Here is a 12547-nt window from a genome sequence, read left to right as displayed (position 1 = left end):
AAATTATAATTGTGGTATTGGGTGTCCCAAAATTATAATTGTGGTACTTGGTGTCCAAAAATTATAATTGTGGTACTGGGTGTCCAAAAAATTATAATTGTGGTACTGGGTGTCCAAAAAAAACAATATATATTTTATTAAAAACCCTATCAAGGTTGGGCTATACTTTTTCAAAAAAAAAGTTGACGGAGAGGGGCTGTTAAGGTAGGAAAGTTTGAAATTTGACACTTCTCTAAAATTTCAGGCCTACCCGTTTTTGAAAGATTGAACACATAACTTTATCTTAAAAGTTATCGGCGATTTTTAATTTTTAAACATCTACAGACCTTTTGATCATTATGTAACTTTGAAGGGTTTGAGCGTTCTATTGGAACCCGTTTTTTAATTAAAGAGAAAAAACTAACTGGAATAGGTTTAATACTTTTATTTAAATTATTTTCAAAATTAAATCTGCATGAATTTTACAAAGCGTTTGTTTGAAATATTTTTTAATAAATCTGAAGGAGACACTTCGAAAACTTCTTTCAAGAGAAACTCTAGCTGCAACTGAAGGTTTTTTATTAAATCTTTTCTTCCCAAAATAAATTTTTCACCAAGAAACCCACTTCAATATCTTACAATATTTGTAATATGTGTTTGTTGTCTATTCTGAACCAATGCAAATAATATGGCGGTAATATCTATCTTTCTATCAATCTCATCCTCCAATTAGAGATATGAATCCTTCAATCGGCGCTACCAGTAAATGGAAATATTTACTTCTACTGAAACTATAGTGGTATAATCTGACAACAATTTTAAGGGTAAACCCGATGTGAATCGGTATCAATGGTAAATTGAGAGGGTCAGTTGAAATAACGTTTACAGTCCCTTTAAATCTGGAACAACATTTTTTCTGATTTTTAAAAATGAAATGATGTTTATAATTTTTAAAAGGAGCTGAAACTGAATTTTTGTATTTAGTATAATAATTTCACAAGTTTTTTTTTATCATTTTATAATTTATTTTTTTAATTTCAAAGGACAAATATATCTGGGAGTTCAAACCTGGGCAACACATAAAGTGGAGGAAGGAGAGTATGCAACCCTTAGGTAAAGATTTCAAAACAAAAAATAAGATACAGAGAGAATCAAATAACTGTGGAAAAGGAAAACATTGAAACAATATTAAGTGTATTTGATGTAATTATATACTAGTAATTAAATCTACACATAGTGCACTGGTCTCTGCACACTACACAGTTTCTGTGTCTCGTGTACATTGAACTATCTAAAGTCATATTTAAACTCAAAGTCGTCTTCCTATTACAGAGTTGTACGGTTCTCACTGTAATAAAAATGTAAGCTCTTTTTTTACTACGATATTTAAAATGATAAGAAAAAAATGTTAAAACTTCTAAATCAAATTAATAACTTTTATATTGTACCTACAGGTTGTCCCATCAAAAATAACGATACAAATTCGCATTAATATTTTTCTAAAATGTGGTCTGGCTTTCGATCGGCAGACGATTGTTAAGTCCTCTCTGATTCAGTAAAATTTAATCAACTTGAGCCGCCTCTAAATTCTACAAAAAATCGTTCTTGATTGAGCGCCGGCCTAAATTGAATATTTGAGCCTTGGCTTAATTCAAACGAAGAGAAATTTCAAATTTTTGGTTTAAGTTCTTATTTAAATAATGAGGATAAGAACTATTTAACTATAAATCAGAAATACTTAAGAAGAGATTTGCCTAAATCTATCATTATTATACACAATTTGTTCATTTCTCTAAAAACAAATTTAAATATTTTAATCACTAGATAAACTTTAAACTTTAGAACAAAGCTCGTCATGTCGGGTTTTAAAAGAACATTAAAGGGAGTGTTCACGAAAATAGACTTATACCGAAAAATATTCGATTGTGATTGCTACTAATCTTACTTCTATCTGTTGCGTCTATAATGTGAAATTTTTTAAAAACGACTTATACCTAAGAACGTAGCGTCCATACAAATTCAGAAAGTTGCAATGTTCGAATCGGATTGAAAAAATCAATTTATTTTCACACGTCACACATTTAGAGTATTAAAGGTACTGTATAATCGTAATCACGTGGCCCTTTCTTTAAAGATTGCAATGGCATATTCACATTTTTACCTAAAGCTTTGTTTGATCAAGTTTAAATCAGATATTGATGTTTAATATTTTGATTTTTTATATTTTTTGTTGCTCCACAAAACTCAAAAGTGACTTGCGCATTTCTACTGCAGGAACGCATATAGAAATTATTAGAACGAAACAATGTTATACCAAGAAAAACAACAATGTCTTCCACTTTGTTGATAGGATAATTGCTTTAAGTATTCTGTTGTGAATCGAACATGGCTATCTTTGCAGAGAGGGTCACTTGAAATTACGCGTACAGTTCCTTTAAGCACATGTCACTATCAAAAAATTAAAATTTTTTACTAAAAATTATAATAAACAATTTGATCATCTTTATTTTAGAGAAGCAATGTGTGATTTTCTACCTTCAATTGAATTTGATCATATGGGGGTTAATGATTTCTTAAATACTGTTGTACCCAGCAATACGTTAACTATAGGTATATTTTCTACCTTCGATTGAATTTGATCATATAGGGGTTAATGATTTCTGAAACACTGCAGTGCCCAGAAATTAGTTAACTAGAGGTATATTTTTAACCTTCGATTGAATTTGATCATATAGGGGTTAATGATTTCTTAAACACTGCAGTGCCTAGCAATATGTTAACAATAGGTATATTTTCTACCTTCGATTGAATTTGATCATATGGGGGTTAATGATTTCTTAAACACTGCAGTGCCCAGCAATACGTTAACTAGAGGTATATTCTAAAAATTTTCTAGATTTCATGAATGCATCATGTTTTCAAGGTTTGTTTCTAAAATTGAATTTAAAGTATTCAGAGCCTTATAAATTGAAAGAAACTGATCCATTTTAAAGAAATGTTTTCCTGCATTTTCTAAATCTAATTTGGATGATTACAGAACAGTTTCGGTTGAAGTGTATCGATGTCATGAGAGGATCTCTGAAAAGAAATAGCTGTTTCACTACTCAAAAGGTTAAACAATAGATTACATAAAGAGAAAGAAAAATGTACTTTTGTTTGTGTTTTTTCTTAAGAAAAATAATTTGAAAATGTAAAATTGTTTAGGGTTCCGGGAAACAGTGCCAGATAACCCTTAGGAATGCCTCATGAAATTAAGTTAAATTACAAAAAATGGAATATTCCCTAATTTCCTCTGACAATTTTGAAGATTTCCAAAATTATTATTTCCACCACTAATAGTTTAATAATAATAAAATACTGCAACTAAGTAGTTAGTTTGAAAATTGCTTGCCTATAGATAATACAATAAACAATAATAAAAAATCTGAATTATTGTGATCGATGACACAAAAATGACACAATCTAATTTTGTTTTTCCAAATTAAAAAGAACACCTAGACGTAGTTGAACTACGGAGACTAAATTAAACCACAATTATTTTGTTATTTCAGTAGTATTTCAGAAGTATTTCAGTTGTCCCTAATTCTTAAAAATTATCAATTCTAAATAAATTATCAGTGCTTTGGACACTTTTAGACGTTTATACTTATTTAGTTTTTTTTCTAATTCATGAGTGGATTGGTAGTTTTCGCGGAGACATTTTTGCAAAATTTGGTGAAAATTTAAATAAAGAAACCTGTACTTTGGGAGGAATAAACTTTAGGTTAGCTAACTTATAGGAAGCAATCTGTCCATTTGAATAATTATATCATATTGTATATCTTTGGCAGATTAAGGATCAATTGAAATGTTGAGGATACAAAATGAATGCAGCACTACTTTTAAACAGCTTTTCTCCCATTCGATTTTCTTTCAGTGCAATAATGATATTAAATTAATGAATAGAGTTCATTTGATAAAAATCTGAGGATAAAATTCATTAAATAAGAATTTTCCCTTTTTCGCTGTAAATCAAATGCGAACATTTTTGGATAAAGAAAATGCGCAAATTTTGCGAGAAATTATTAATTATGAGATAATAAAGCTGTTCCCGAAAACTTTTTTTTGGAGAATTATTTTTTTTTGCGAAATATGGCTAATAAATGTTTATTCATTTTCGCGAAAAAGTTAACGAAATGCAAAAGAAAATGTTCAAATTTTTTTCACGAAAGTTTTCGTTCGCTGGAAACCCTATGGTTTGTGTTTTTCAGTGTCAGTTTGAAAGCTCAGGAAAAGTTTGAGTCTGTTGAAGAAGAAATCTCAGATCCTTATTACGAAATCAGGGATATCGTAGTTGGTTCTAAAATTCTAAATAATCAAATATCAACATTTAACTTTTTCTAGTCTCTGAAGCTCCTACACCCTCCCTTCATCTTGAAGGAATTAATCAATTGCCACAAACACTATCTGTGCAACCTGATGTCATAGCCGTTAGAGATTTCATAATATGAATTCAGTTAGCTCAAATAAGTTTGAAATATCAAACATTTAAAACACCCGGTCGCAAAGATATAGAAAGAAGATTAATTAATTAATTATTAAGATAACAAAATGTGAACTTGTAGCAAATACTCAACTGCTTTACATTTTTTTCAAAGACTGTAATGGCTCTTAATACTTCAAATTGTTTTTATAGATCTAAAAGAATGTAATAGTTTGAAATGAGGTCTTTAGCCACTATAATCTCCGGTTTATTTCAAGTCCTGGGTCCAATATACTTTAAGATGAAGCTGTACAGTAAAAGTGCAGACTATGTGCGGAAAATCGGAATATTACACCAATTGTATATGCTACATCAGGTTTCAAAAATAAAGTGATTTGAAATTTAAAGTTCGAGACAACTGTTTCCTTCCTTTGGACCAATTTCTTAGAAACAAAATTTATATAACAAATTTTCTCCTACCAATATGCACCAAGATACCATTCTAAGCAGGCGGCTTCAAGAAATTGAAGTGAGCATTTTCGCCCTCGATATCAGGTAATTTAGAGACAAATTTTATATTTGAATTTTAGAAAATATATAAATTGTATTTCAAAAACTAGATAAAGGTAAAATTAAACCTATTTATTTTAGTGACAGCATCTGTGTCTGGAGTGAACATAGTATTAGGAAAACTGTTAACTTGATGAGACTTCTAAATAGAACTTTAGAAGAAGAAAAAAAACACAAACAAAAATTTTAAGTCGATATAAGAGATGAAGTTATATAAAATCATGAATTAATTGGTATATATGTTAGTACAGTGATGACCAGAAAACGCTGGAATAGGAAGATGATTTTTAGCAATAGTGTATTTGATGTTTTTACAAAGAAAATAGTTTTACTAGACACTTATTAAATCACTAATTAAGTGATAATTGTGTGTTAACACTCTACAATTTCTATTTCCCAGACTTTTTAAAGTTAAAACTTGACTCTAAAAGTCGTCTTCCAATTTCACTATATCTATATATTATCACTGTATCTACCTACTATTGGCATTTTTTTTGCTTATAGGAACTGTAAGTGTAATTTCAAATGATCCTCCACGCAAAGATGGCAAGGCCAGATTTACACGGTATACTTGAAACCTTATGTGATTAACAATGAGAAAGATGTTGTCGTTTTCCTAGGTTTAAAAGTATTTAATTCTGATAATTCCTTCAATTTTTCTCTTTCGCAGAGAATCCATATTTGGATATATCGTTTTTTGAAATTATAAACATTGAAATCTAATTATAATACTTAATTAAAATACCTAGAAATCGGGCATATATACCATCTTTGCAATTATATCTTATATATATTATGGAAATTATCATATTTAAAATTTGGTGATGGTGATAGACCAAACCTCTGTAGAGTAAAAAAGTAGATGCTAGTTTTTTTTGTAAATAATATATATATTATATATATATTTTAAACCATCTCTGCAATTATATATTATACATTAATTATGGAAATTATATATTATATATTAATTATGGTAATTATATATTATATATATTATACCATCTTTGTAATTATATATTATATATTAATTATGGAAATTATATATTATATATATTTTACCATCTTTGTAATTATATATTAATTATGGAAATTATTATTTATACATATTATATAATCTTTGCATGAATGGTCAGTTGAAATAGCACTTACAGTCTGTTCATTGTATTGTGTTGGTAAAAATGGATTTACTTCAAACAACTTTCAATTTTCCAGACTGCAGAGATGAAATTAAATTAAAAAGAACATTGTCATTTGTAATAAAAAAATAAAAAAAACAAGATTGATGGTTTGTTAAAGGAGCAGCAGACCAAATGTTCCCCCCTTAAGGAATAAAAGATATTTCATCTTCAAAAATATTAATTTGATCTAAAAAATCTTAAAAGTTTTATCAAAATTACAGAATCAATTTTAAATGACTTTTTAAGATAGAAAGAAATTTGTTTTATGATTTATAGATCTAAACTGTGTCAGGTTAGTTTTGCATTTTTTCTATTACCTTCACTTTCTCCTCCAATATATATACTTTGCTTGTCTGCCTGTCCCTCCATATCTGAACCCATCAGGCCCAAATATTTTGTGGCAACTCATGTGACCCCATGCATGAAAGATTAAAAAAAAAATCTGAAATATTTTTTTCAACATTTACGATTTTCGGAAATCCAAAAATCAAAACAGAAAAAATGTTTATTAAATTTTGATGAAAAAATAATGCCTTGAAATGTTGAAACTCAGCAGTTACAAGATAAAATGTGAACTTAAAAAAGACGCGAAGGGGCACGAAGCGCCCTAATAACCTAGTTTTTCCTAAACAGTCCTAAAGGAATTGAGTTTTTGCCACAAACTCACATTTCCTAATTCCTATAACTTAACGAACCGTTTTCCTAGACCTTTGATATTTCAAACTATTAATTCTGGTAGATCAAATAGTCTAAGTTTGAAATATCAAAGGTTTACACCATCAGGTTGCAAAGATATAGGGGTTAGAAAATGTAAGTTTGTTGCTGAAACTCAATTCCTTTCTTTATATTTTGTATTCCTATCTGTCAGGTATTCTCCCCCAGCTCCCCTAGGTGGGGGTGTAGACTTGTATCCTGGAGGAACCTCGTGGATCCAACCCTAGGTAAATTAAGGAATTTTACCTTAGACCAAGGTTTCATGAAGTCAGATACTCTGAATTCGCTCTATTTTAAGTAAAGACAACCTTTATAGTAATGGACACTTTAAATAACTGTATGACGTCACTGCTCCTTTTAAGAAAACTATTCGACTTTTCTACCTCTTTAGTGTAAAATCAAAACTAGAGGCATAACGAGGTCGCAAAGTCTTTAATGTATTTAACTCGATTAGATTAAACTTGATTCAGGATATTTGGATGCTAGTGGTGGAGCTACAGTTAACATCATTCTAGACATAGATCCTTGCCTCACAACACGGTAAAATTAGGGGGTTTATAACTTTGAATTATAATTTGCGAGGGGGGTAAGGCCCGAAGACAAAACTGGTTTTTCGTCCATGTCAGCCATGAGCCACACTATTTGCTAGCTACAGTTACACAAAAAAGTCATCCGGCATTTGTTATTTCTTGACTAAAAAATAAATGCTTTAAAAAAAGAAATCATCTCACAAATCTGGCCAAGCCATGCACTATTTCAAAATATTTGTTTTAAGTTTACTTTTACTTTTCACTTTGAAGTTCACTTTTATTGAAAAGAGGAAACTTTTACTTTCCCACATTATATATTTGTCGCTGCCAAAAAACGGCTTATTTTAAAGCAGTTTATATGTATATGCAGATGGGTGCAAAATTTCACGATTTTTAAAGTTTGAACTATGAATAGTTGCAGGGATATTATGCGGCATGGAAAGGAAAATAATTATGGCTCATTCATAGCCTTTCCTTACGCATCTAATAACATTTCTTACTTTACATTTGTCTATTATTTATATATTTTTTCCCATACAGACTAATTTTCTAATCCCTAAATCTTTGCAGCCAAATGTTATCGACTTCAGATATTTCAATGAATTTTGTGAGATTAAATAATATAAGTTTGTAAAGGCTTATAACAGCAGAAGATCTTGCTGACGCAAACGAAATCACTTTGCTCCCGCTATGTAATCAGTTTAAGAAGATTGTTATTCCTAAAAACTTTAGGTTTGTATTTATTATCTTAATATTTCCATAAAAAATGAATTTATTAAAGAGTAAATTATAAACTATAGATGGTTAGGAACATATTTCTCAAAAAAATTTGTCAATAAATCTATGTTAAAATGCATTATTTCGTTTTCATTATTATATTGAATTTCTTATCTTCTTTGAATTTATTCGCAGATTTCTTCAAATTCTTCAAATGTCGTCTTTTCAATAAAAAATCTAGAAAATCGGCGAAAATCTTTGTGAATAATGAGAAAATAGAAACTAATAATTGAAGAAGATTACTTATTTTCCATGATGAGATTAATTTTTGTTTTCTCAACATGTTCCCGCCTATACATGACATCTGTAGTTTATTGCAGAACTTTTTTTACATTTTATGTCGTCGTTATTTAATAATTTAAAAAAACTAATTCTGAAAACGTATCCACCCCCAAAGTTGGAGTTTTGAACGTTGAATTTGCGCTCAAACTCAGGATTTGCAGATCTTTAAAAAGTTTAATATGTCTCAAATGAATCCCAAAGAAGTTGTCCACAACACTGCATACTCAGTTCAACTACCTTACATAGCCCTGCATGAAATATTGTGGAAGATATTTTTGTTTTCGTAGGTTTAAAAGTGAATATTTATTATGATTTTTGCTGTAGAAAAGTCTTTTTTGTATTGACACCACTTTTGAAATAAAAAGTTTTAAAATTGTAATCGTTATTTTTTCGGATTCAAATTATTCAACCAAAGATTTTAAGAGTATTGTTGTGAATCGGGCATTGGCATATTTGAGCAAATAAAAGCCCATAAAACTAGTGATTGTATAATTTTGTTAGTTTGAGTAAGCTGTATGACCAAGTGACATCAGATTGTGAAAAGATAGTGGCACGTGATCAGGTTCGTTTCATAAAACTTTAATACGTTTGTTAGAAAAAAAAAGCTTTTTTAAAAATTATTTTTGAAATCAAAAAAATCAGAACTCTTTTGGGAAGTTTTAAATCAGAACTCTTTTAACTAAATAGCTATTGGGAAGTTTTAAATCAGAACTCATATAACTCAAGAGCTATTGGGAAGTTTTAAATCAGAACTCATATAACTGAAGAGCTATTGGAAAGTTTTAAATCAGAACTCATATAACTGAAGAGCTATTGGGAAGTTTTAAATCAGAACTCTTCTAGTTAAAAGAGCTATTGGGAAGTTTTAAATCAGAACTCTTATAACTGAAGAGCTATTGGGAAGTTTTAAATCAGATTTCTTATAACTGAAGAGCTATTGGGAAGTTTTAAATCAGAACTCTTGTAGTTATAAGAGCTATTGGGAAGTTCTAAATCAGAACTCTTATTTCGAAGAGCTATTGGGAAGTTCTGAATCAGAACTCTTCTAACTGCAGAGCTTTTGGGAAGTTCTAAATCAGAACTCTTATAACTGAAGAGCTAATGGGAAGTTTTCAATCAGAACTCATATAACTGAAGAGCTATTGGGAAGTTTTAAATCAGAACTCACATATCTGAAGAGATATTGGGAAGTTTTCAATCAGAACTCATATATCTGAAGAGATATTGGGAAGTTTTCAATCAGAACTCATATATCTGAAGAGATATTGGGAAGTTTTCAATCAGAACTCATATATCTGAAGAGATATTGGGAAGTTTTAAATCGGAACTCATATAACTTAAAAGCTTTTGGGAAGTTTTAAACCAGAACTCATATAACTGAAGAGCTATTGGAAAGAGTAAAAATGTTTCAAATTTCTAATGTGTAAGCTTGTGTATCAGATTTCTCATATTCTTGCATAAAATCAAACGTAGAGGGGAAGGTCTCCAAGTCGTAGCGGTAATTTCGCAAAATTTAAAATTTGAGCGTAAATATATCTAGAACAGTGAGATGAGTGTTCCAGGACGAGTTTGGGTCTTTAACAATAATCATCTTAGGTAATTATTCATAATAAATGTAAATAATTTTTACATTATAAGAGTGACATCTAATTAGTAAAAATTGATGAATAAACAAATTATATAATTACAAATTGAGTTTTAGTCGAGTTCAAAAGAAGACTTAGTTTAGTAGAATTACCGACTTTTGAACCACTTTTAAAGTCCACTTACAACCATGTGCGAAATCTGGTGGCAAAAACTAGACTTTTGAAGTGGTGTTTGTAGTTTGGTTGAAAACTTTTACATGACAAGAATCATGAATAGTTGTTCATATGCAGTTCTCTTGGTGGGTAAACCACACACTTAAATCAACATTTAATAATAGTCCCGTTTTTTTAATTCCTGATAAATGTTCTAAATGATCTTTTGTTTAGTTTGAGAGCTTTGGATATAACCTTGAAAAGCACAATATTTCAATTGGAAGAATATTTTCTCGGCGATATTTTGTATATCTATGTAGAAACCAAAATTTTAAAACATCAGGTTAGCTTCTTTTATTTTTTAATTTTAATTATTTTTAATATTATTATTGTTGTATCTCAGATTGTTCTTAATAAGAGCGAACAGTCCCTTGAATACAACTGGATACCAAGGATCAGTACAACCCGAGCCGTAGCAGTAGACACAAGTCTCCTGCACACTACCGCTCTGGGTCCTGTGCTACATACAGTGAACAGACAACATACAGAGGGAACCTTTCTGGACGAGCTACATCAGGAGAAGATGAACCAGGTTCCTGTTATTGTGCGGAACCCCGCCCACATTGAAGAAGTAGAGCTGGATGAAGATGAAGTTGATCCAGCTGACCTCACTCCTCTTTTCAGTGGGGACACTCCCATTGTCACTGTCCCAACCTCGGAGGATGAAGATGTAACTGAGGATGTTGTAGAGGATAGTAAGGAGGATGAAGAGACGGAGGATGTTCCACAGATGCTCTGAGACGTCATTGCTAGTTTGACGGAACTCAATAAGGAGATGAAAAGCATCCTGTCCCCTACTCCTGGGGACACTAGCTCCCATCAGCCTGCTGTTGTCCCCCAAGTTGAGGTATGGGACACAGGGAAGGCTTGGGAGCAAGAATACAGGCTGCATCCTGACTCTACTAGGAAAGAGGTCAGTGACATGCTGTCTAACCAGGTTTGGGATCTGCTCCGGATCATGCAGGAGCGGGTTGACCAGCAGACCTGTAATAGTAAAGATAAAAAGTTGATAGACGGACTGAAAGCTATATCAGTCATGTACTTTAGACTTGGTAAACAAACTGAGAGAGTGCTTAAACGTCAAGCTAAGACACCTTATAAGTAAAAGGGATCAAGGCTGATAATCATGTCATCAGCTTATCTTTATCTAATATGATGTATGCATTTATGACTATGTAAATAAATGTGTTGACATTGTAGAAAATATGTTTATTACTTTGGGTGTTAATTATTGAACGAGCAAATAATTATATAAAGGTTTACTCGGCGTGATAGAGATAGCCCGAGGTATAATATTGCCAGGTTGCAAAGATAACAACATTGCATGAGGGTTAGGTCCGAGTGATGGAAATAACCCGATCTGCAAAGTTGTCAGGTTGCAAAGATAATTGATCTAATACAAGTAGAATAGGATATATCTAATATGCCTGGAAGCCCAGAATTAGAAGAGAAGGATACACTATTGTTTATTAGAGAAAAACTAGGAATACGTTTATTTTTTTAATTAGACATCAAACATTAGACATCAAACACTATTTTAAAACTCTTTTTTTGCGTTTTTTTTGGGGCCCACACCTTTCATCGGAGACCCAAAGCTTTTTATTGGAAACCCCCAAAGCCCCTTTCAAATTTATTAGAGACCCCAAGATGTTAATCGAAGACCCTCAGATTTTCATTGGAGACCCAGTATGCGTTTGGGATGGGGTTTCTCATGATTTCCTTTGAATTTTTAATGAAAATCTGGAGTCTCCAATAAAATCTGAGATCTCCAATAAAAATCTGGGGTCTCCAATGAAAAAATTGGGGTCTTCAATGAAAAAAAGTGTTAATTCTACAAAGGTTGCCAATGGGAAAAAGGTTTAAAAATGTACTTTCAATATGGAATACAATACATAAAATATTTAAAAAAGAACATATTTCATAGAATTTAAAATATAAGGATATAATAATGTTTACATAGAGAGGGACAAATATCGATTTATGGGAAGTGTAGCAGTAAACAAACAAACAGGACTCATGAGAATATAATATAATTTTTATAATATAATTTTAATTGACATTTAACTTTTTGATTTATATTTTCATTTTTACATCGAAAGTTATTCTTATTTTGATATTTGTGACAAAACATTAAATTCTGAACTTTAATTACATTTAACGTAAAACATGCAAACGGCACTTATTCTCGTTCAGGTATCTTTGCTAGAAACATCATTTATAGAAGTGAAATTACTAGAAAATTAAATTTAGTTGTTT

At 30.7% G+C, this 12547-nt stretch overlaps 1 protein-coding gene and 1 long non-coding RNA gene across 2 annotated transcripts; both read left to right on the top strand.

Moving 5' to 3' along the window:
• The first annotated feature begins 489 nt into the window (after nucleotides 1–489).
• Nucleotides 490–3221, top strand: LOC111696313 (uncharacterized). Its single transcript, XR_002764050.1, has 5 exons — nucleotides 490–552; nucleotides 1023–1092; nucleotides 2492–2589; nucleotides 3017–3090; nucleotides 3184–3221. It is a non-coding gene; the product is annotated as an uncharacterized LOC111696313 (long non-coding RNA).
• A 3233-nt stretch (nucleotides 3222–6454) lies between these two features.
• On the top strand, nucleotides 6455–11865 carry LOC111696325 (uncharacterized). Its single transcript, XM_023465900.1, has 8 exons — nucleotides 6455–6481; nucleotides 7058–7130; nucleotides 7374–7443; nucleotides 8070–8165; nucleotides 8994–9054; nucleotides 10033–10088; nucleotides 10466–10574; nucleotides 11703–11865. The coding sequence occupies exons 1-8, from the start codon at nucleotides 6455–6457 to the stop codon at nucleotides 11793–11795; spliced, it is 585 nt and encodes a 194-aa protein (XP_023321668.1). The 3' UTR covers nucleotides 11796–11865.
• The last annotated feature ends 682 nt before the right edge of the window (nucleotides 11866–12547 follow it).

The sequence above is a fragment of the Eurytemora carolleeae genome, unplaced genomic scaffold, assembly GCF_000591075.1.
Source record: "Eurytemora carolleeae unplaced genomic scaffold, Eaff_2.0 scaffold121, whole genome shotgun sequence".
Classification (NCBI taxonomy): domain Eukaryota; kingdom Metazoa; phylum Arthropoda; class Copepoda; order Calanoida; family Temoridae; genus Eurytemora; species Eurytemora carolleeae.
The sequence above is the reverse complement of the archived record's forward strand: the minus strand, read 5'-3'. Positions and strand labels throughout refer to the sequence as shown.

Excerpts from the sequence above, each read along its gene's own strand:
- LOC111696325 (XM_023465900.1), top strand. The coding sequence starts at position 6,455 with ATGATTTATAGATCTAAACTGTGTCAG. Across the intron at positions 7,444-8,069 it reads GATCCTTGCCTCACAACACG|GCTTATAACAGCAGAAGATC; the intron begins GTAAAATTAGGG and ends AAGTTTGTAAAG. Across the intron at positions 8,166-8,993 it reads GTTATTCCTAAAAACTTTAG|TTTGAGTAAGCTGTATGACC; the intron begins GTTTGTATTTAT and ends TAATTTTGTTAG.